Below are 23,999 nucleotides of genomic sequence, written 5' to 3'. Positions count from 1 at the left end.
TGGCCGTCGAGCTGCGCCGTGTTTTTGGCACGGAAATGTTATTGACGTGAAAATAAACGCTTCATCAGACTTGAAATGTCGCTTTTTTTGGAGAACATGGCCGAATCTTGGATCGGAATGCCTGCGCTCCCTCCCTGAAGCGAATCTGCCGAAGAAAACTGCAGCGGCTGGTGTCTGCGGCTGAGCGGGCGTCCAAACCCAGATGAAAAAATTACAACTGGTCCTAGCTGGTGCCAGCTGGGACCAGTTCAACTGCGTTATGGAATAATTCCCAGCTGGGACCAGCTGACAATGGGTCCCAGCTGCCCAGTTGGGACCCACTGCTAGTTGGTCCCAATTGGGAATTACTCCATAACCCAGTTCAACTGGTCCCAACAGCTGGGACCCATTGCAAACTGGTCCCAACTGCGACCAGTTGCCAGCTGGTTATGGTTACCTCTGGTGCTGTTTTTGCCACAGTGCACCGAGGCTGGTCAAAAGCCGCTCAAAAGGCAGGCAGTGACCCTCCAGTCAGCACACACTGCCCACAGCATGAAAAGTGTCAAAACTATTTATTAGCATGCACTTAGGTGCTTCCAAGCTTCCTGGGGGAGAGGTTTTTTCACATCTTAAATCTTCTCGGTCAGGAGTCCCGGGATGATGGCCACAGTCCCTTCCACATCCACGCCTTTTTGGGAGCCCCACTGCCAGACTGTACCTAAAAATTACAGAAAAAAAAACAAGTTTTAAAGTCAACGTGCACATTATGCAGCAGTCTTGCTGGCGCATATTTCCCAAACTAAATAGTTAGGAAGGGCAGCAACATGAGAAAATGCAAAATTCCAGCCCTACATTCCATAAAAATTGTCACACAAGGCACAAATGCAGCCGCGAGTTACAAATACAATTGGAATCGCCTGCTGTGTGAAATTTTACAGAGGAAAGGGAAAATGAGATTGTAGAACATTAAAAAATACTATATGCAAGGATATTTAATCTCTTATGGCTATCAATGTACGATACAGCATGCGTGGTAACAGGGCCAAATAATTCAAAATAAACAGCCATGCTTCTTGAAGTAGTGAGCAATCACAGTCATACATTGCCCGACTAGTGCACTGCTCAGCAGACAGTTAACACTTAAATTGGTTGAAAATTTTGCTCAAGATCAGCACTGACCCTTTCTGAGGCCATTCACAATTATGCAGATAATTGAAACAGATTAAATATATTATGACCTACCAAAAACGCTAACAGAAGCAGCCATGGCAGTTCGGCTGGCGGGATGCACCAAAATTAAGCTAACTAGTGTGCACACACATCTGCACTAGTTTTAATCTCACGCCACTGGAAGCAGCAACGAAAACAAGCCAACCTAAATAAAACAGACCAGGTCTTTTGCTTCATATTTGCTTGGCCCACGTAATCCACTTCCATGTCCGTGTTTTTGCAGCCTACACGTATTTTTCTATTCCGATCGCAATATGCCCTTAATTTCAGTTCTCTAGTAGGTAAAGGAATTAATACCATTAAGCATGCTTTGGCTTCGTCGAACCAGCGCTACACGTGTTTGACACCCTATCGCAGCGCGAATTAAGTTCTTGCTGGTGCTGGCTGCTGCGCTTCACTAAAATAACAATCCGCTCAGGCAATTACTCGAACGCCAAAGTGCGCTGAATGTCTGATTCTGTCTATGCCAGTACGATAGACACGTCGCAGTGTACAGTACGTGGTGTTTACATTCCAAACGTGGGCTATGGGGGAGGCTATAGTGGAGAGCTCGGACTGATTTACTCTACCTTGGATAGTTGAGCGTGCAGTGACATCGCACAGTACACAGGCGTTTTTGCATTTCTTAAAAGAAATGCCGCCGCAGGCGGGATTCGCGATTTTAGAATCAGTAACCGAACGCCAAGCCACTGTCAGAGTGCCGGGTCTTGACACAGGGTTAAAACTTACCGGCTAGTAAGAGTACCTGCGCGACGTAGTAGCCGGTGTCTTCTCCGTCCCCTTCTTTGTCTGTCAAGAAGACCGAGTAGACAGACTTGTCGAAATCCTCAGTTGTCGTCGGGCGAAAGTCTTCAATATCGGACGCTGGCACCACGTGCGGCTTCTTGTCGATATCCGCGAGGAATCTTATTAAGGCAAACATGGGGCAAAGAATCTAAAACATACCTACTGCTCAGAATATATTAGGGAAATCACTAGACCCGACGACACACAGACACACAATCGTAGCCAGTGCGGCCAGTGACAGCGATGGCGATGGCTGCCGCTGGTTATGTTCAAGTTTCAACGCGGTTGAACGATGCCAGACAAAATGCGATATGTCGCACCAAATGCGCAAAAAAAATATAAGTACTTTTCGTATTTGTCGTGACATTTTGCAGCAACCGTATAAAGATACTTGTTAGAATATGCTTAGAAATTGTACTTTTTGGGGAGACATCGGCGAAATCCTCAGCCGCATCAACATCAACATCAGCATTGGCGGTGAAAACAAACCAAACGTCGTTTGACATTGTGGAGAGAAATATCCATGAAGACGAGGAAGACTCCAAAATAGGCTAGGACACTTTCGGAGGTTTTTCTCCGTAAGGACCGCCCGATACAAAGGGAAAGCCACATATCCGAATCCGAATGGCCGCGCGTTGAAGTGTGCTCCGTGCATGGTTTATTTTGATTGTTTTGATGCATGTTTTGATGTCTGCTTTGCAATCTGTTCTGATCTCCTAGTCGCGTTATCGAAACAGCATAATGCGGCCTCACAAACGATACCTCGACTCCACACCGAGCCGATCATGAAGTGTGTGGGGTACTCAAGATTTCTGACGTGAAGATTGATGCTGGGCCTATCCTCATCATTTCTGATGAAAATGAAATGCAGCGGGGACAGTTGTTTAAGGTGCGCACTTTTTTCATGTCATTGACGAAATGGCCACATCTAGACTTCCAAGGCAATGCTGCTGTCTAGAGTCGAGATGATTTTTTACTGCCTGTATGCTGTCTTGCAGTGAATATGATCTTTGTTTGCATATATGCTATAAAATCAAACTTTCCCCAGACAACACAAGTACATCCTCAGGACGTCCTGAGGATTAATTTTTGAGGACATTATGTTGTCCTGAGGACGTCTTCTTCTAATCCTCAAAAGGTCCTCATTTAGTCCTGTTGTCCGGCCTCAGTATGACCTCAGGACATCCTCAGATTTCCTCTGGAGGACTTTCTCAGTCTGTTTTCAGGACATCAGATGATGATGTAGCCCAGGGAATGTGGGTCACTGTTTTCTTAATTATTGTGGGCCGTGTGCAGAGGGGTTGTGAAAGAGCTTTCTTCATGCTTCTTTTGTCTTGGATTTTAGCAAACAAATTTTGCAAAAGTTTCGCATACTCAACAAGTGACTGTTCGTTCACCATATTTGTTGGGAGTTACAGGTTATTCTCCATGCAATATTTTCCTACAGCAATGACTATATAAATCTCTCAGGAGTTGAACTCTGTCGCCTTAGTGGAATAGCCAATCCAACAAATTGCCCAAAAATTTGCACACTCCAACCCCATCAGAAGCATGCAGTACATGTGACCAGGTTTTCAAACCAAAATAACTTAAGATATCTCCTGAAGGCACATAATATTTTCAGTCACAATGGTTTCCTTCATTACATCTCTATTGTACACAAGTATATTTTAATAAACATGAGGTTTTTACGAAATGAAAGCCGAGTGCGAGAGATAAAGCTAGTTTCATCTCAGTTCAACGCCAAAATATTGTCCTGCGCTAGTACATGTGTAGGACATTTGAGAAATTTTCGTCCTCGAGTCGTTCTGCGAAGTACAGACTGAGGACGTCCTCATGAGGACATTTTGCCGTGATGCACTCAAAAAGTACTCAGAATGTCCTGTTTGGGATGAGGACGTTTTGACCATTTGAGGATGTCCTCAGGACGTTTGGTGTTGTCTGGGTCACTAATGATAAAGTCTGCTGTGTCAATTTTGAAATAAATCTTGGTTTACAGTTTTTCCTTTCAGATGTGAATTGTTGCTGTGCATAATTTCTGCCTGCTTTTTGATGCTCTCTTGCAAGATCTGAAAAAGTGTCTTTAAACACAGGTGATCAATAACAGGATTGAGGTAATAGTCAGGACAAACCACGTTTTTAACTTAAATCAAAATGCAGTTATGCGGATTTGAGTTGGGGCCAGTTGGCCCCAACTGCAGGCTAGTTGGCCCCAACTGCCGGTCAGTTGACCCCAACTGCTGGCGTGTTGGTCCCAACTCCAGGCCAATTGGTCCCAACTGCCGGTCAGTTGGCCCCAACTGCTGGCCAGTTGGTCCCAACTGCTGGTCAGTTGGTCCCAACTGCAGGCCAGTTGGTCCCAACTGCAGGCCAGTTGGTCCCAACTGCTGGTCAGTTGGTCCCAACTCCAGGCCAGTTGGCACCAACTGCAGGCCAGTCGGTCCCAACTGCAGGCCAGTCGGTCCCAACTGCTGGCCAGTTGGTCCCAGCTGGGACCAACTGATCCCAGCTGAAACCAGTTAGAACCAATTGAAACCAGCTAGATTTTTTTCATCTGGGAAGGTACGCGACGGCATGCATTCGAGCTCGCAAATTTTTAGAGATATTTAAGCGCGCGTGCTAAAATTTGTGCAATGGTGTCGAAGTGAAACTTTCCTGATTTCAACAGAATGGTCAGCGTCGCTGTTCTCACAGACCGCCTTGCACAGTGGTGTTTGCCACTTGTTGATCACATTTGCTTTCGCGTCGAGGGATACGCGGCGGCGCGCCGCCGCTTCAACGCTCCATGTATCTCCAGCCGAGCGTCGCGCCGCTGCGACGTTTTCTGCCGCGCGAATGTCGTCGGAAAAAACGTCGCATGTATCCCGGCCTTAATTCCTCGCAGGCTATCATGTACACTTATAACACGTTCGTGCTCATTTGTTGTCCAGGTGAGCTTACACCTGCGTTGGTGAGACGGGCTCCCAGGGACAACGTTAGCTGTTGAAAGGACATTGGCTCTGCCGGAATACATGGAGCGTTTTTACCGCGGCGAGTCGTCGATTTTCGCCCGACGGCGCAGATTTGACGCCCGGCGTCGAGAAAAACGCCCGCCGCCGCCGATCAGGACCGGCTAGATTTTGACGCGCGGCGTCCGGTGAGACCGGAAGCGGCGGCTGAAGCGAGCCAATGGCAGCGCAGAAAGCCCGCTCTTCCGGTCCTCTGCCTGCCGCCGCCAACATGGCCGCCATGGCCGTCGAGCTGCGCCGTGTTTTTGGCACGGAAATGTTATTGTCGTGAAAATAAACGCTTCATCAGACTTGAAATGTCGCTTTTTTTGGAGAACACGGCCGAATCTTGGATCGGAATGCCTGCGCTCCCTCCCTGAAGCGAATGTGTCGAAGAAAACAGCAGCCGCTGGAGTCCGCGGCTGAGCGGGCGTCCAAAGGTACGCGACGGCATGCATTCGAGCACGCAAATTTTTAGAGATATTTAAGCGCGCGTGCTAAAATTTGTGCAATGGTGTCGAAGTGAAACTTTCCTGATTTCAACAGAATGGTCAGCGTCGCTGTTCTCACAGACCGCCTTGCCAAGGGAGTGACACACTCATAGAGCCAATGGGGACGTTTTTTTTCGAAGGCGATGGTGGCGGCACCTGGGAGAGGCGGTAAACGCATCAAAAATCCAATATGGCGGCGCGCGTTTAGGCGGCTGGTTGTGGCCGGTTGCTCGCGCTACACTGCACTGTACTCGCGCGTTCCTGGTGCTGGCGGCCACTAGCTCGATCCAAGCTTTGAAAAGATGTGGTGATTAACTGATCCCGCGCTGCATTCACGCTTGATTTCCTAAGCACTTACGGAATCTGCTCACTCGCTTTTGTATTTCGATGTGTATGTTGATGTAGCATGGCGTATGGTGGCGAGCGGAGCGACTGCTTAGCAGCTGCGCTCGATCGAGAACGAAAAGCGTAAATGGTTTTGTACAAAGAACAATTTATTAAAAGAACATCAGCAGTGACAATCGATGACCAAAAAGTGATTTTAAGTATGAGTGACATTGCAGTATGAGTAACAGGCATCCTAAAAATCAAAATAAAAAAACGCCATTATATAAACCTAGAAGACATGAGCGCACAGAGAATATATAGGGGATAAAAAAAGGTATCAAGGCACTGTATGCATAATAAAATGCTACATGACTGAATATACGTTTGTACGCGACTTTGTAAGAGATTTAGGTAAATAGCAGGGAATTAAAACATCTGACCTGTATTGAAACGCATCAGTCTGTGGCTATGAATAAACACACGCAGAGAAAGGCAGAGAAAATTTTCAACCTTTGACTCGTGTAGAAGAAATCACAGTGCGTTGGGCTAGGGACAACATAATATGCTGCAGTGCTAGTTCTTAGTATAAAGACTCCAAGAAAAGCTCACTGTGTGACTCGACATGACGCCAATGACGCTGCTGCAGTGCGAATGTCGCCGACGACGCCGTTTTCGCTTGCGCGGCTGACCGTGCGTCGTCTGCTTGTCGTCTGCTGCCGCGTTACCCGCGTCGTCATCTTCGCAACTAATTTCTTTGATGTCTTATTTTTGATACCTATGGCTGGTTATAATTTAGTTCATAAGCATGTTTTTATTATTGATTATGGTCGAAAAATTTTACTTTTATTAGGCTTAAGTGCAGTCCCGTTTACCGCCGATACCAGGATCGCTGCAATCGTTTCGACCGGGGCGCCACCCTCGGCGCGGACGCGCAACTTGCAACATGCCACAGCCCTGGCCTTGCACAGTGGTGTTTGCCACTTGTTGATCACATTTGCTTTCGCGTCGAGGGATACGCGGCGGCGCGCCGCCGCTTCAACGCTCCATGTATCTCCAGCCGAGCGTCGCGCCGCTGCGACGTTTTCTGCCGCGCGAATGTCGTCGGAAAAAACGTCGCATGTATCCCGGCCTTAATTCCTCGCAGGCTATCATGTACACTTATAACACGTTCGTGCTCATTTGTTGTCCAGGTGAGCTTACACCTGCGTTGGTGAGACGGGCTCCCAGGGACAACGTTAGCTGTTGAAAGGACATTGGCTCTGCCGGAATACATGGAGCGTTTTTACCGCGGCGAGTCGTCGATTTTCGCCCGACGGCGCAGATTTGACGCCCGGCGTCGAGAAAAACGCCCGCCGCCGCCGATCAGGACCGGCTAGATTTTGACGCGCGGCGTCCGGTGAGACCGGAAGCGGCGGCTGAAGCGAGCCAATGGCAGCGCAGAAAGCCCGCTCTTCCGGTCCTCTGCCTGCCGCCGCCAACATGGCCGCCATGGCCGTCGAGCTGCGCCGTGTTTTTGGCACGGAAATGTTATTGTCGTGAAAATAAACGCTTCATCAGACTTGAAATGTCGCTTTTTTTGGAGAACACGGCCGAATCTTGGATCGGAATGCCTGCGCTCCCTCCCTGAAGCGAATGTGTCGAAGAAAACAGCAGCCGCTGGAGTCCGCGGCTGAGCGGGCGTCCAAAGGTACGCGACGGCATGCATTCGAGCACGCAAATCTTTGTAGATACTTGAGCGCGCGTGCTAAAATTTGTACAGTGGTGTCGATGTGAAACTTCCCTGATTTTAACAGTATGGTCAGCGTCGGTGTTCTCACAGACCTCCTTGCGCAGTGGTGTTTGCCACTTGTTGATCACATTTGCTTTCGCGTCGAGGGATACGCGGCGGCGCGCCGCCGCTTCAACGCTCCATGTATCTCCAGCCGGGCGTCGCGCCGCCGCGACGTTTTCTGCCGCGCGAATGTCGTCGAAAAAAACGTCGCATGTATTCCGACAGGATGTACCGACCTCTGCACAGGTGCACCTGGATGCACGAACGAATAGAAAAAAAAGAAAAGAGCGGACACGAGTTATGCGGACTACCGGAAACCGAAAATTCGGAATGTAACGGTATAATTCATTTCATGAACGAACAACCGGAGCAATCGCTGTTCTATGCTTTCTTGCTCTTTCCTAGTGTACAGCGCTCAACGGTTTGTACCATTAACAGTGTATGCATTATATCTACTTAGACAGCAGCTCCCATAGACACTGTTTCAATACGCCTACCTTCTGAGCTTCCTTCCTAGAGTTGCAGAAATTGACACATTCATGTGTAGCTGCTGCGCATTTTTTACTACTACCCGCACACCATCTTTTCGATGGAGAACAGCAGTGCGGCAAAGTTGATAAGCGTACCTTCAACTATGACCTTGACGTCATCAGGGTGCGTGTAGTAGCCAGAAACGATGACGGGAGGATCCTCGGGGTCCGCGGAGCGCAGCTTCACGTAGCCTCGTGATTTGGGACGCGTCACGAATGGGATCATGCTGACTGCGGGCTCCCCGCGGTGAGGAAGGACGTATTTGTCGTAGACCTGCAAGCGTCGAGCGCAAAATGAGGCACACCTTTTCCCCAAAGGTTTTCATAGCGCCCTATAGCTACTAATGAGAGCCAATATCACTGCGCGAATCGGAACAAGGAGTTACTTGTCGAGGTTTATTTCCGGCGTTTATCTCTAGTTGTATCTACCCTAGTTCCGCACAGCCATGATGCGGTAATTACTGCGGTAGTCTGTTAGGCAGCAATGCCATCTATACCGCTGGAAGTGCATTACTGAGTGCATTAATCAAGGAAAACAGAAACAAAGAAATGAGTTTTAATAAAACTACGGGAATACGTCTTGGCTGCATCTAGTACCCCGCACTTTCTTTGGACACAATAGTTCTGGTTAGGTTGCCATTAAGTATGTGACGGTACCTAAAACTAGCGCATTGGTACACCAGTGATGGTAATATTTTATGCAGGACCATGAGTACAGTCTGACAGGATATTAAGGTACTCATATAAAGGTTAACCTACCGGACTTAGCTTTCCCCAACGCAGTCTATTCTTACAAGAGGGCTTAGCCAGGCACATGAGCAGGACCATCCACTTTCTTCCTCTATGCTGCACGATCGTTTTTGTTGCAGGGCAAATGACTCTGTCAGAGGAGGCAAAATTTATTGTTCCTGCTTGGCCGAATAGAGAGCGACAACCTCCGAAGCGGATTGTACCCTACCTTCACAACATCGCGTTTATGAAGGTAGTTGAGGGACAGGCACAAATTTAGTTATTCCTCATCTTTTTCTGATGCTCCAAAATCATATGCGCGCTCTTGATTTACGTGAGACAAGCAAGCGTTAGCTCTGCGGGCGAAAATATGTGGAACTAAGCCTGCCCTCGACGAAAGCGTAAGTTTTTTTTGTTGTTGTGTGTGTGTGATGAATACAAGGAATACTACGAGGCGAGAGTGTGAAGAAATTTTCCTGTAAAAAACCACTTGTCTCTCTAATCTTGCAATTTCAGTCGCAATATGTGACAATCCTACTACTCATCCTGGGTACAAAAGAAATGCGACTAGTATTCGTCTGAATTACAACTTGACCGATGCTGCACGCGTGACTGATCGACGGCGCAAAGGCTTGCTTAGGTGTGGAAGCAAGTATTTATCTAATAATATATAGCTCTGGTCAGCCCCTGCAACTGTGCACACTAGACTGCCTACTGCTCCCTGCTAAGTAATATAAGCATAGCGAACAGTGCTTTCCGTCGTTAGTGAAGAAACGGCAGTCCTCTCAGGTTGTTAGTGATCCAGCTTCCTCTATCACTCCTTTTCAGGGACTGACCTCAGGTTGAGCTCTAGAAATATTCTCCCACAGTGTGTCGAGACTCGAGACAAATCTTTGCATGGACTGAGAGGGTTCGGCACCGCGATTTTAAATGTATCAGGGTAACTTCTTAAATACTTTATCTTGGTATACTGCTCCGCAAGGAGCACGTTAAACTACCATTATAAACCACAGGTGCCTTTAAAATCAACTAAAGCAAAACAGAATGATCAGGTAGGTGTAAATCTAAGCAGAGCTGCGCAGAGACAGTTGCCCAAAGAAGCAGACAGCGCGTGCCTTGTCTATTCTTTCCAACCTTCGTCTCCGCGTTGTTCTCTTTATAGGTATTTGAAATAGTCGCTCGTGTAGCTGAGGCCTTGAGACAAAATTAGCTCGGCATGACTTACGCCCACTAACCGGAATATTGCATGTATTGTATTGTGGCGCCTGTAGAATTTACCCTATTCACAGCGGAGAACAGGGCACCGCAATACCAGCGCTGGTCAGTCATCCCTATCTAACTTACTTAGTTACCTCGTAGTGCTTCGTTAACTGATAAGGCTAACTGCATTGTGCCGAGAAAAAAAATACAGGTGCGATGGCATACTTTCTGCGTACAGTACTCCCATATGCTCCAGTCTCTTGCCTTTTATTTAAAATACGCCCTGACCTGATATTAATACTTCCAATTAGTTCTGTACATGCGGCTACTGCAGTTAGTAAAATTAGTTCCTATTCGGTTTTAGTTTTGAGACTTTTAAGTGCGCTTTGTTTCCCATACTTGTAACTGACACAACTTGCACTTGTAACTTGCACACGTATACGCCGATTACGTCAATGTTTTCGAATTATACCACCCCCCCCCCCCTAAAAAAAAAAATTCACCATGCTCAGTTCTGTTCAACACCGCCTTACAGAGCCTAAGGGCCATGAAACTACGCGATGACACGTTTAGCATGCCAGTGATTTGTTTTATTTTGCATGAAGAGGCGGTCCGTTTCTATGCACTAGAAAGATGGGCGTTATAGTTTTCTTTCACACGACACCATGTGCCTTGCTGTGCTCACTAGGTATTAGTAGGTATTTCGCTGCCTCGCCAAAGTATTGTACACAGCGGCTGAAAGCCACTTGCCTTTGACTTCCGATGCCGTTCAAGCAAACGCCACAAACTATGGTATGTGGTTTGGTTGTGGACATACCTGAATATTAAGTACAGAAACAATGTGTCTGAATGCACATTTATTTCTGGAACATTAGCGCTTGCATGTGTCCAGTACCAAACGTTTGTGACGGCAAATTTTTTTTTGCATCAAAATGAAATATTTTTCTGCCTAAAGAGTACATTCAGGCCTACAGGAAAATAATTTATTTACTTACTTATTTACTACAATACCCACAGCGCCAATTTTTACACGACGTAACAGTAGAGTGAGGGGAGGAGGATATTAGAAGGGACATTTCAGGTGAGGGTTCTGGTGTGCATGCATGAAAACAGAAAACAAAAGGTCAGTTTTTTTTTTGTAAAAACATTGATGCACATAACTACGAAGCGAAAAAAAAGTGTCAATTATAAACACAAGGCTCAAAGAAGAAGCAGTGAAGCAAACATTACAGGGCCTAGTTAGTACAAATAAATTTGACATGAATTGCACTGGTAGATAAATGACAGCAAATTGACAAAAAGTAGTCATTACTCATAGTGGGGGCGATATCGCGCAGTAAACACTTCAATTCCGAAATTGCTCAGGGGAAAAGCGACATTTTACAACCCTCAGTTTTGCAACTAAATTCTCCAATCTTATTCGAGATCGTAAACTCAATTTGCTATTTTTCCAACGCGAAATAAGAGGGTTGATTTTCCCCAGCGAATGTGCAAAATTTTCTGCAAAGTCTCATATTTGAAGAAAATAACCACATTTCAAAACACAGAGACGCCGACCACTAAAATGAAAATTGTAATTGACGTTTCGGCGCCCATAACGGGGGCCTTGTTCACAATGGAATCACACCAAGAGTGTTCGTCTTTAAAAGCTATAGTAATCGCCGTTAGGATCGCGAGTAAATCGGGTTAAGATTGCCCTCGTTACGATTAAGCGTGTGAGCCGTCGTCTGTATCACCACGGACTCGAGATGAAGCCGTGATGCTGTCAGTCTTTCTTTCTCGATGATTCTTGCCTTTTCCCAATCGACTTTGTGATTTTGCATCACCGCGTGCTCTGCCAAGGCGTTATTGCGCGTATTTTCTTTCTGCACATCCCGAGCATGTTGCTGTAAGCGCTTCTTGTAACTTCCAGTTTCGCCGATGTAGACACCGTTGCAATCTGCGCAAGGGATGGCTTAGAAAACTCCTGGGAATTTCTCTTTCGGTAACTGGTCTTTGACGTTCATCAGTTGTCGCATTTTCTTGGCGGGAACGTGGGCAACTTGCACGTCATACTCTTGTAATACACGGGCGAGGCATTCACTTGTTTTCGGCGCATAAGGAATAGCCGCACGTTTTTTGAGGGGAATAGGGGCGTCAGGCTGTCGAGGTCGTGATAGCTGTCGTTCTGTTGACCTGATGAAATGGCTTGGGTAACCATAGCTAGCGAGATCTTTCCGTACCCTTGATGCGTACGCAGCGGCGTCAGTGGTGCTTGTGCATATCTTCTTGGCCCGTTGCATTAAACTGCTCACAACGGCTCTTTTTTTGGCCGGCAGGATGGACGGAACTGAAATGTGGGTAGCGGCCTGTGTGTGTAGCCTTTCTATATCCGCTAAACGACAACTTCTGGCCTTTCCTCGAGACGAAGACGTCCAGAAAAGGTAGACTGCCGTCCACCTCTATTTCCAACGTGAACTGAATGGCGTCTTCCTGGCTGTTAGGTGTGTCAGAAACTGGCTCACCGCGTCCTTGTGCAGAATGCAAAAGCAGTCGTCGATGGAACGGAGGAAGATCTTGGGGGTAGGGTTAAAGGAGGTTAAGGCCCGTCGCTCCAATGACTCCATGGTGAGGTTAGCGGCAGTCACCGAAACAGAAGCACCCGTGGGGGTCCCATGGACTTGCTTGTAGAAGCTTCCCCTAAAAACAAAGTAGTTATTGCTCAGGCAGAAAGCAAGGAGCCGGAGCAGGTCGTGTGCTTCTAATGGCGATCTTTCCGGTAGAAGGCATCGCTAGCGAGCGCAGCGGTGCATACGTCGACAGCCAAGTCAGTCGGCACACTCGTGAACAGGGACTTCACGTCGAAAGACGCCATCACTTCACTGTCTTCGATCAGGGTGTTGCGGATCTTCTCAACAAAGTCGTATGAGTTGCGAACGTGACAAGTCCCATGGCCAACAAGCGGGGAAAGAACACGGTGCAAGAATTTGGAAAGGCTGTGCAGAGGGGAGCGGGTGAATTCCACGATAGGTCGCATTGGAACTCCTGGTTTATGTATCTTTGGCAAGCCATAAAATGCTGGCTCGTCGGGACGAAACGTCAATTACAATTTTCATTTTAGTGGTCGTCGTCTCTGTGTCTTGAAATGTATCCCCCCGGCCAGACGGGATTCCCTCACACTCTCGACTTCAAAATAACCACATCAAAATTACGCGACTTATCAGGTACACACCCGAGTGATCTTGGGAATAACTTCCATTTCGAAGGTGCACATTATGCTCGAAATTGAGAAAAACAAAATGATTTTAGTATTGGTGGCGAAATATGTCTGGCGAAAGTGGCCGAAAGTGATGGAAGTAACCCCGCTAAGTGTTTCGCGAAATATTTTCTGCATACGCTGTATGGTATAAAGTAACTAGATAATTTGCGATATGAACGATACGAAATTCGCCTGAAGTGAAGAAATCCCTGCTAGGTACCGTGCACTCTCAGAAGAAGCTGCAAGTTCACTTTGTACACAACTCTGTACATGGCATGTCAAATAGCTAAGATCCTTAGCGTTCTTCAGTATTCTTCCTTGGTCTTCCCCCTAGTCTAACCTTACCTCTTGCTTCAGTCCCAAGCCGATGACGAAAGCTTCGGTGTGAGGGGAGGCCGGTGGACCCGTGTTCAGCATAATCTCAATGTCGGGAAAGTCATCGTCCTGGTCGGCGTACTTCGTCTTCACGAAGGCAATTCCCTCGATGCCTCCGGGCATCGTCCATGGTCCTAAGAACGAACCAGAACAATGTATGAGTAGGGATCGGCATTTGTTGCCACGGACTTGTAGAGTAGTTAGCCTACATAGCTATGCAGAAGTGCTATGTCCAATGAGCTCCGTGATAAGGATAGTGACCCTAACAAGACTTTGATATCAATTACACTCATGTTAAAAAGTGCAAACAGTACGGAAAAGAAATAAAGAATATTGTTAGTTAAAAAGCGCCAGGACGAGACGTAACACGAAGAGGACAAAAGGGAGCGCCACTCACAACTAATTTTATTCACCGGTAGGACACGATTATAATGTCCTCCAAAAGCATGCACGGATTTCACACGTCATGCAACGGAAATAAAGATGATGAAACAGACTAGAAGAACTTAGTCTCTGCAGCATTAGAACGAAACTGATTTTCGCTGGCGCGTAAGCAGCGTTTTTTCTAGGTAAGAATAATTGCAGCATCTCGCGGGTTTTCTAATATTAGCTTTTGCCAAAAGTTATTGCAGCAGAAAAACACGACTTATTTTTGCACGACCAATTTCAATGCAATGGTTTTGGCCATGTTTCGTAAAGCCAGGCAGCCGACTGGCTTCAGCATCACTACAAAGCTGGGAAAACTGCTAAAAATAAACATTTACAGCATGTCTGGCAAATTACCCATGCGCCAAAAAATGTCTTAAGTAACTCGAAGCAGCTGGACACAGATAGTGCAAATAGGGGAGACGGTCGCCAGTGCAGTTGATGTCAGGACGGCGCGAAATGAACAAGGACGAGAAAACCACAAGAACACAACAGGACAGGCTAGGTTACATGCCACTGCCTCGTGTATGAACTCCGTCAAAGCGGCGGCTTTTCTTCGCAGAGCGATGTAGCGAACCGCATTTCGTTCAATTTTCCAAACTATGATCGCTACAGTTGTCGTCGCAAAGTCATTCAGAAATCATACGAGGCCTGCATCAATCGATGCGGCAGCAGGACACTTCCTCTTTACGGCTGTATTATCTTCATCACAGTGATCGGCAACATTGGCGCGCGTGGCTTAGCTAGGCCTCGCTTACTCTCAGCTCACTCTAACGGGGCCGCGAGGGAAGTGGGAGATGCACTTCGCATATACTTTGGTGCCTGCAGTCCTTGTCAGAATGCGCTGGGAGCAAGCGAGGCCACGCACGCCCGAGTTCCCGCTAACCGTGATCAAGTAGGGGGAAGACACTGCTGCCGTCGCAAGTGCGTGGACACTCACCGGTGTTGTAGCGGTAGTACTCGAGGGCTCCCCTTAGGCCGGTGAACCCCTCCCCCAGGCTGTCGTTGAGGTGCACCAGTGAGCCAGCGGCCAGCACATGGTCCTGCAGATTCTGGCCCACCGGCAAGTCGGCCACCACCGGAATCTGCACCAGGGAGGATGATCGGTAAAGGTGCAAAGGTTGTGCCGCTGATACTAGTTCCCAACGAATGCACGCTCGAGACCAGAGGCCACTCTGGCAGGGTTTAGGCCGAAGGTTACGTTTTCGAGCGAGCGACGACCGTAAACCGCACTGGATTGTCAAGGCAGTACTGCGCACAATAACGCGATACACAGGCGGCTGTAGTCACATAAAAACCCGAATGCTGACCTACCCCTGAAACCCTGTAATGTACCGGCACATGATAGGAGGCTAAGAGGCGTGGCTTTAGGCTACTCGAGTAGTGTGTGCACTCAAGCCGTGCATATATAGAAACGATTGTACATAATGACAAAAAAATCTACACCACTGTCACAATCAGGCGCGGCGTTTACTCTTTGTGTTATGTTGGGCGGATAGCACGTCTGTAATGAACGGTCACGCCTAACACATGGGAATACATTTTGATCTCCAGTTACATTCACAGCAACAGACCCAAGTAGCATCAATAGCATTTATAGCCATCCTGATGCAATAGCGAGGTACTGCAAGCCGCAAATGCTGGCTCGGCCGCGTAAAATAATGGTGGGCCCACTGCACGCGTCCACTAGCGCATCCGAGCGTTCAGCGCATGCGCAGCGGCACGGAGCTCTTTGCAGTTCCCCGTACCGCGTCTTGGAAAAAGGGCAGCCGATAACTCTCCAATGGCGATGCCAGTAAGCAAAAAAAAGCGCATGAGCAATTAATTGCACAAAAAAAAACGTCTCCAAGTGAGCAAAGCCAGCAGGAAATTTTACGATTGGATATACCGGGTGTTTCAGCGAACACTTCCACCAATTTTCAAAGGTGGGCTTCTTTGGGTAAAAGTATATCTTTTGCATCGTGGTATTACCAGCGTTGGCGGACACCAGAAAACCGGTGAATCGTCTGAAGTAGTAAGCTGGTTAAAATTTTTAATAATAAACTTTTTAACTATTAGACTTAGGCTCCTAGTTAGAAATTTACAGCCGGTTGTTATTAATAGCCATATCAGTTTTTAGAATTTTTAAAATGCGATTACCCTCACGTTAGTGGCTTGACGAAATATGGCTGCATCGTACGAAAATACATCCGCTATCGAAAGCATGCGGGCAAAGCAACCTCTCCAGTGCACGTAACTAGTCGAAAAAGCCAAATTTTGCCGAGCCACAGCGCCAAGGGTAATCGCGTTTTCGATATTCTAAAAACTGGTACGGCTATTACTAACGACCGGCTACGAATCTCTAATTACAACGACGCGCCTAACTCTGCTAGTTAAAGGTGAATTATTAAAAATTAGTTAACCAGCTTACTACATAAGACGATTCACCGGTTTTCTGTTGTCCGCCAACCCTGGTAATACTATGTCGCAAAAGCCATATTTGTGCACCAAAAAGCCTATTTCTGAAAATGTTTGAAAGTGTTCGCGGAAACACCCGGTATACGTTCTTTTAATGCACCGCTTAGCCGCTCACGTGCTCGAGGCTTTTATTCTCCTGAAGAAATCAGTAGCACTGAAAAGCCTCACACAGCAGCAAGACTAAAAATGGCTACACAGTGTAAGCAACCAAGGTAATAGGTATGTATGATTTGCAGCAAAATAAAAATCAGTAAAGGGTTATTGAAAGTATCCGCACCGATTGTAGACGCAACCTCCCAATTACTCGTAACCAACCATACACAACCATATCCCAGAGATACACACCCAAATTGCCAACTTGTGCAAGGGGTCCAAAACTCGAGTGCCTATTTTCGTTCAGGAACCGTTCATCAAGTTTTATACGAAGCATATTGCTAGAGCTACCACTCACGCCGTCGCCGTGGGACCCCCACGTGACACCCTGACGTCACACCACGTGACATCGGATGAGAGAGCCGGCCTCCACCTCGCGCCGTCGCCGTGGGACCCCTAGCCGTCACGCCACGTGACACCGTGACGTCACACCACGTGACATCGGATGAGAGAGCCGGCCTCCACCTCGCGCCGTCGCCGAGGGACCCCTAGCCGTCACACCCGCGCATTCCCGTGCATTTCGAACGCGCGTTCACACTCGGTGTAGGTGAAACGCTCGCTCCACCGGGCAGGCAGACGCGGCTTCCGTGGCAATCCAGGCGCTCACCCAACGCGCGTCTCGGGGTTAGTCGGCGTTCCGCTGTAGCCATGCCGTTGTCTTCCCCCACGACGAAGGCTTCTAGTGGTTGTATTCAAATGACCAAGTATTCAACCAAGGAAAGCCATGTATTACCAAGCCTAGCCACTAATATGCTTCGCATTCCCCAGGCTTTGCCAAGCTGAGCCTCAGCAATTATTTCAGAGAACTGTGACCTCCGCGATATTAAAATAAAACTACACAATGCGCCTACCACGACATAAAATATTAGGCGCTGGTGCCGCGCCACAGGACTGCGGTCACATGTGACAAGCATGAGAATAAGTTTGAAAATTATTCCAAGTAAACCGCAAAGTCGCACAGTGCACCAAGAAAAGCTATTTTGGTAGTGGTTCGGGATAGTTGGTAGCTTATCATAGTAAGAGCTGGGCAGAAAGGCAGTACGAACGCACAGGTGAGATTAGCATGTTTGGGCACTGATTTCAGAATGTTCCAACCCTGCCACAGTGAGTGCTGCTCTGGTGGAACTGTCTAGAAAACGGAGCGTGAGGAAAACTCACGTTCATCTCTTGAAGATGTTCCTTAGGTCCTACGCCAGACAGCATGAGGAGCTTGGGCGAGTTGATGGCTCCCGCGGAAATGATGATTTCCTTGGATGCTCGAACTGTGTGCTTGCGCTGGTCTTTCTTGAAGGAGACGCCCACCGCCCTCTTGCCTTCGAATAGGATCTGTGAAGACGAGCACACACGGCCTCCGGAATGAGAAGTCTCTCTACAGCATTATAATGGCATCGGCCAAAACTAGCTTTGGTAACCTAAAGCGCGTAGTATATATTGTAACGTACTTGCTGACGAAGGGGGGTTTATTAGTAGGCACGAAAGGGAAGGCCAGGCAAGCTGGGGCAACAACAGCGACAGACTCCACACGGCGCGAGCCCTACTTCGTCGTCGTCGCCCTACTTCGTATGCGCCACCTGGCAATACTAGGTGGCATTATTCCCCCCTTATGAAGAAAAAAAAAAGAGCGCTGTCGCTGTCGACGTAAGGGTGAAACAAAAAAAAAACAAAAAAAAAAACAAGCAAACTGCCGCAACTGAAGCGCGCGAAAACATCAGCACGGTTGCGTCACCGTGTATAGTACGGCTTGCGTCACCGTGTATAGTACGGCTTAAGCCGCACAACGTGCACAATGTCAGAGTCGGGCTGTCGGCGTCGCGGTAGCGCAGCACCGTCCGGAACCACTTCATAGTTAACCTCACTCACACGCCGTACCACTCTGTAAGGGCCAAAATAGCGGGAGAGCAGTTTCTCACACAAGCCTTGGCGACGAACAGGAGTCCACACCCAGACTTGGTCACCGGGTTTGTAGTCAACCTGTCGGTGGCGAAGGTTGTAACGGCGCGCATCCGAGCTCTGCTGTTGCCCGATGTGGACGCGGGCCAGCTGACGGGCTTCTTCAGCACGTTGGGCAAACTGTTGGGCGTCTGGGGCGAGTTGGTCATCCTCTGGGCACGGGAGCATGGCATCAAGCATGCTCTGGACTTCGCGTCCGTACACAAGGCGAAACGGGGAGAAGCGCGTAGTTTCCTGCAGGGCGGTGTTGTAGGCAAAGGTGACATACGGCAGGACCTCATCCCAAGTTTTGTGTTGAACATCTACGTACATGGACAACATGTCCGCAAGGGTCCTGTTTAATCGTTCGGTCAAGCCATTGCTCTGCGGATGGTAGGCCGTGGTCTTGCGGTGTGTTGTGCAGCTCAGCCGAAAGATGTGGTCGATTAGTTGCGCTGTAAACGCCGTCCCTCTGTCTGTAATCACGTGCGAAGGAGCGCCATGTCGCAGGACGATGTTGTGCATGAAAAGCTCTGCGACTTCTGAAGCTGTGCCACGAGGGATCGCCTTGGTCTCGGCGTAGCGAGTCAAATAGTCGGTGGCAACTATGATCCACTTATTGCCGCCCTGCGACAAGGGGAAAGGGCCGAGGAGGTCCATGCCGATCTGGTCGAACGGAGCGCGAGGGGCAGTAACGGGCTTGAGAAAACCCGCCGGCTTAAGTGGTGGCGTTTTCCGGCGCTGGCATTCTCGGCAGCTTTTAACGTATCGTTTGACATCAGCAGAAAGTCCAGGCCAGTAATACATGTTCCGCACTCTGGCGAGCGTACGTGAAAAGCCCAAGTGGCCAGACGTGGGTTCATCGTGGCAGGCGAAAAGAACGTCAGATCGGAGGTCGGCTGGAATGACGAGAAGGTAAGGTCTATCGTTGCCTCTCGAGTTCTTCTTGTACAAGAGACCTTGCCGCAAACAGAAGGAGCCAAGACGTCGAGAGAAGTGGCGAGGTATAACCGTATCACTACCTTCAAGGGCGTCAATGAGAGGGCGAAGGTCTGAGTCCGCCCTCTGCCGAGTCAGTAGGTCGGGGGCGGCGAGAGTACCAAGGAAGCCGCTGTCGTCATCGGGCGCTGCGTCGGCAGGATCAACTGGTGCACGCGACAGTGTGTCGGCGTCTTCGTGTCTGCGGCCGGACTTGTAAGCAATAGTAATGTCAAATTCCTGGAGCCGTAAGCTCCAGCGTGCCAGGCGTCCAGATGGGTCTCGCAAATTTGCCAGCCAGCATAGGCAGTGGTGATCGGTGACCACTTTGAATGGGCGGCCGTAAAGATAAGGGCGAAACTTCATGGTGGCCCACACGACCGCAAAACATTCTTTTTCAGACGTGGAGTAATTGCTCTCGGCGCGGGAGAGAGTACGGCTAGCATAGGCGATAACCCTCTCAAGGCCGTCTTGGTGTTGAACAAGGACCGCGCCAAGACCGATGTTACTGGCGTCGGTGTGGACCTCGGTATCGGCATCTTCGTCGAAGTGCGCAAGAACGGGAGGTGTTTGAAGGCGCTGGCGGAGCGTAGAGAAAGCGGTCTGTTGCTCAGTGGTCCAGACAAAGGAGGTGGTATTCCTGGTGAGGCGCGTCAACGGCTCAGCAATCGTGGAAAAGTCCGCAATAAAGCGCCGATAATACGCACAGAGACCCAGGAAGCGCTGGACAGCTTTCTTGTCGGTCTGAACGGGAAAACGTGCGACGGCGGCAGTCTTTTCGGGGTCCGGCCGCACTCCCTCAGCGCTCACAACGTGACCCAGAAATTTCAGCTCTTCGTAACCGAAATGACACTTCTGGGGCTTCAGGGTAAGGTCTGCCGAGCGGAGGGCTTCGAGGACAGCCCGCAGGCGCTGGAGATGTTGGTCAAACGTTTCCGAAAAAACTACGACGTCGTCCAAGTAAACAAGACAGCTTTGCCACTTGAGGCCTGTGAGGACGGTGTCCATCATCCGTTGGAACGTAGCCGGGGCGGAGCACAAACCGAAAGGAAGCACTTTAAATTCATAGAGGCCATCTGGAGTCACAAAGGCGGTTTTTTCGCGGTCCCGTTCGTCTACTTCAATTTGCCAATAGCCGCTCTTTAAGTCAATGGATGAGAAGTACTTAGCGCGCCGTAATCTATCCAGCGAGTCGTCAATGCGCGGCAACGGGTAGGCGTCCTTTTTGGTTACACTGTTCAGTTTGCGATAGTCGACACAAAACCGGAGAGTGCCGTCCTTCTTCTTAATAAGGACTACAGGTGAAGACCACGGGCTTTGGGAAGGTTGAACAACGCCATCGTCAAGCATTTCCTAAACCTGAGTTTGGATAACCGCCCGTTCTTTAGCAGAAACACGATAAGGCTGCTGTCGTATAGGGCGAGCGTCGTCATAAGTGATCATGCGGTGCTGCGTGATGGGTGTTTGACGAACCTTCGAGGAGGAAGCGAAGCACGACTTGTATTCCTTCAGCAGCTGTTCCAAAGCCAGGCGTTGCTCCCGAGACAGGTGGCAGTTTATGTCGACGTTTTCAAGGGAAGGTTCGTCTGTGCCGGCCGCCGCGGACGCAAAACAAACGGGAATATCGGTAACAGGTTCGGCAGAAGCGATAGCCGTTCCTGCAAAAAGGTGCTGGTACTCATTAGAAAAATTAGTGACCAGGACCGCAGACCGGCCACCACGAAGCGTCAGTAGACTGCGAGCGGCGCAGATGCCTTGAGTAAGCAGGAGTGAACGGTTAGCCTCGGCGACTGCTTCTGCGTCATGCAAGTCGTTGCAAGTGACTTCAACCAAAACACTGCTCCGTGGCGGCAACGTGACACTGTCTGCAGAAACACGAAGGGCGGCACGGCGATGGCAAGATTCGGCGAGGTGGGTCGCTTTACCGGTCGAAAAGGTGATGATTCGTCGGCGGAGGTCGATGACAGCACCATACTCCCGCAGAAAGTCAATGCCGATAATGAGATCGCGGGAGCAATTGCATAGAACAACACAACTGACGACGAACGTAGATCCCTGAATCTGAACGCGAGCCGTGCAAATACCCTTTGGAGTAACGAGATGACCACCGGCAGTACGGAGATGCACTACAGAACAAGGCGTAAGGACTTTTTTTAGAAGAGTCGCCAATTTATCACTGATAATTGAATAGTCGGCCCCGGTGTCCACTAATGCACTGACTCTGTGACCGTCGAGAAGAACAGGTATGTCCAAGGAAACGCAGCTGTCTTGGTCAGATGACGGTACTATCTGTTCACGGTCGGAGCGTAGCGGCGGCGGCGGGAGGTCTTCAGCGCAGCGACTCCCAGCGACCTCGCCCCCGAAGGTCGCTGGTCTCAGTTTTCCCGGCGAGGGCTCGGCGAGCGACCCTGTACTGCTCGCGGGGAGCTGTGCGGGTTCGGGGAAGAGCGCTGCGGCTGATGCGGCGCACGGGCTGAAAGTCGCTGTTCCGCGAGGAAGTCTTCAATGGCTGGAGGCCGGTGGCCAAACCGGGGTCTGGGCGAATCGGCGCGAAAGCCCTGCAGACCGAGGCGTCGATAAGAGCAATTGCGGTAGAGATGGCCTGGTTCTCCGCAGTGAAAGCAGAGTGGCCGGTTGTCAGGTGTGCGCCAGACATTGGCCTTCCGCAAGTGCACTCGGCGATCGTCGAAATACGGGACTGGTGGAACTGGGGACAGCGGTGCAGGAGGCGTTACTGGAATCGGCGGGGGCGAAGCTGCAGCCGGGCGTCTCGCAACTTCGGCATAGGTGGGGCGGCTGTAGTCTCCCGGCAGAGGTGGTGTTTCGACGGTAGGACCCCTGAACGCCTGTTGCACCTCCTCGCGAACAAGAGCGGAAAGCGAACCAAGTGCAGACTGCGAAGGGCTGCAAAACTTGAGGACCTCTTCACGCACGATGGTGCGAATCAGTTCGCGCAAATCGTCAGGGTGGCTCCCGGCGGTGGCAAACGATTCGGTAACTGCAGCAGCATGCACGGGCCGGTTGTAAGTCGCAGAACGTTGTTGAAGAACCTTTTCCATCGTCGCGGCCTCGGCAAGGAATGCAGCGACGGTCGATGGTCGGCTGCGCACGAGGCCTGCAAATAGCTGTTCTTTGACGCCGCGCATGAGTTGGCGCACCTTTTTCTCTTCGGGCATGGCCGGGTCAGCTCGCCGGAAGAGCCGAGTCATATCCTCCACGTACATGGCTACAGACTCATTCGGCATTTGAATGCGAGACTGCAAAGCCCGTTCAGCCCGTTCTCGGCGATCCGTGCTGGTGTAGGTCTCCAGCAGGCGTCGGCGGAACTCATGCCATGATGTTAGCGCATCTTCTCGGTTCTCGTACCACGTACGTGCCCCATCCTCCAGGCTAAAGAAGACGTTTCGAAGCTTGGCTGCGTCGTCCCACTGGTTGAACGAGGCCACGCGTTCAAACTCTACCAGCCAGTCTTCGACGTCTTCGAGCTAACTGCCATGGAATGGTTTGGGCAGTCGCGGATTCTGCAAGGTATAGTAGGCTCCAGCTGGCATAACAGGTCGATGGGTGGGTGCTCTTGCAGACTCCAAAAGCCCGTGTTCGGGAGGTAGGCCTTGGTTTCTCCGGCTAGCACGGTGCACAGGGGTGTCCACCAGCGAAGGACTGGAGCCCAGGGTATGCGCAGGAGTATTAGACATATACAGGGATCTTACCCAGCGCCTACACCAGACTGTAACGTACTTGCTGACGAAGGGGGGTTTATTAGTAGGCACGAAAGGGAAGGCCAGGCAAGCTGGGGCAACAACAGCGACAGACTCCACACGGCGCGAGCCCTACTTCGTCGTCGTCGCCCTACTTCGTATGCGCCACCTGGCAATACTAGGTGGCAATATACAGGGTCTATTCTGAAAGTAGTAGGACTGGTTTTTTTCCTGGGCGAACGGGCGAACGGGCGAACGGGCGAACGGGCGGACGAGAGGCGGTGTGCGCGTGCAGGATCGTTGAATGGGGATATTGGGAATGCTGGGGAAAAGCGGCAGTCGGCTCTCGGCCGTTGAAGAGAGCAAGTCACTTGTACTGTGAACCCTTGTCGAAACGTCTCGTCACGCAGAATCATGGAGCGTTTACTGGATCAGCGATAGGCGATAAAATTTTGTGTAAATCTTGGTAAAATGGGCAAAGAGACTCACGACATGATTAAGGAGGCCTACGGTGACGCTGCCCTGGGTAGATCAGGTGTTTTTTATGTGGAACAAGCGGTTCCGAGAAGGTCAGGAAAGATTAGAAGACGTCGACCGCTCCGGACGCCCTTCGACCAGCAAGACCAACGAAAATGGGTAGCGAGTGAAACATTTACTGAACTTTGATCGCAGGATGAGTATCAGAATGATTGCTGATGACATGAGCATTCCTCAA

The 23,999-nt window shown here is 49.6% G+C and overlaps 3 protein-coding genes across 4 annotated transcripts in view; 1 reads left to right on the top strand and 2 right to left on the bottom strand.

Moving 5' to 3' along the window:
• LOC149362146 (uncharacterized) overlaps positions 1–23,999 on the top strand; it is a 234,574-nt gene that overhangs the window by 155,977 nt on the left and 54,598 nt on the right. The gene's annotated exons all lie outside the window — the stretch shown is intronic.
• The window catches only part of LOC149362147 (glucose dehydrogenase [FAD, quinone]-like), a 41,346-nt gene that overhangs the window by 3,336 nt on the left and 14,011 nt on the right, over positions 1–23,999 (bottom strand). The window contains exons 6-9 of the mRNA XM_089568230.1: positions 17,838–18,005; positions 15,010–15,154; positions 13,614–13,777; positions 8,198–8,375 (exon numbers count right to left, since the gene is read on the bottom strand). Of these exons, the coding sequence (XP_089424356.1) occupies positions 8,198–8,375; positions 13,614–13,777; positions 15,010–15,154; positions 17,838–18,005 (655 nt within the window). The remainder of the gene's footprint in view (positions 1–8,197; positions 8,376–13,613; positions 13,778–15,009; positions 15,155–17,837; positions 18,006–23,999) is intronic.
• LOC149362148 (BEN domain-containing protein 5-like) lies at positions 600–2,204 on the bottom strand. The gene is made up of 2 exons (XM_089572925.1): positions 1,939–2,204; positions 600–697 (listed from the first exon to the last, which is right to left on the bottom strand). The coding sequence occupies exons 1-2, from the start codon at positions 2,129–2,131 to the stop codon at positions 609–611; spliced, it is 282 nt and encodes a 93-aa protein (XP_089429051.1). The 5' UTR covers positions 2,132–2,204; the 3' UTR covers positions 600–608.

The sequence above is a fragment of the Amblyomma mixtum genome, chromosome 2 (assembly GCF_055824585.1).
Source record: "Amblyomma mixtum isolate Tamu chromosome 2, ASM5582458v1, whole genome shotgun sequence".
Taxonomy (NCBI): domain Eukaryota; kingdom Metazoa; phylum Arthropoda; class Arachnida; order Ixodida; family Ixodidae; genus Amblyomma; species Amblyomma mixtum.
Note: the sequence above shows the minus strand (reverse complement) of the source record. Positions and strands in the feature narration are given on the sequence as shown.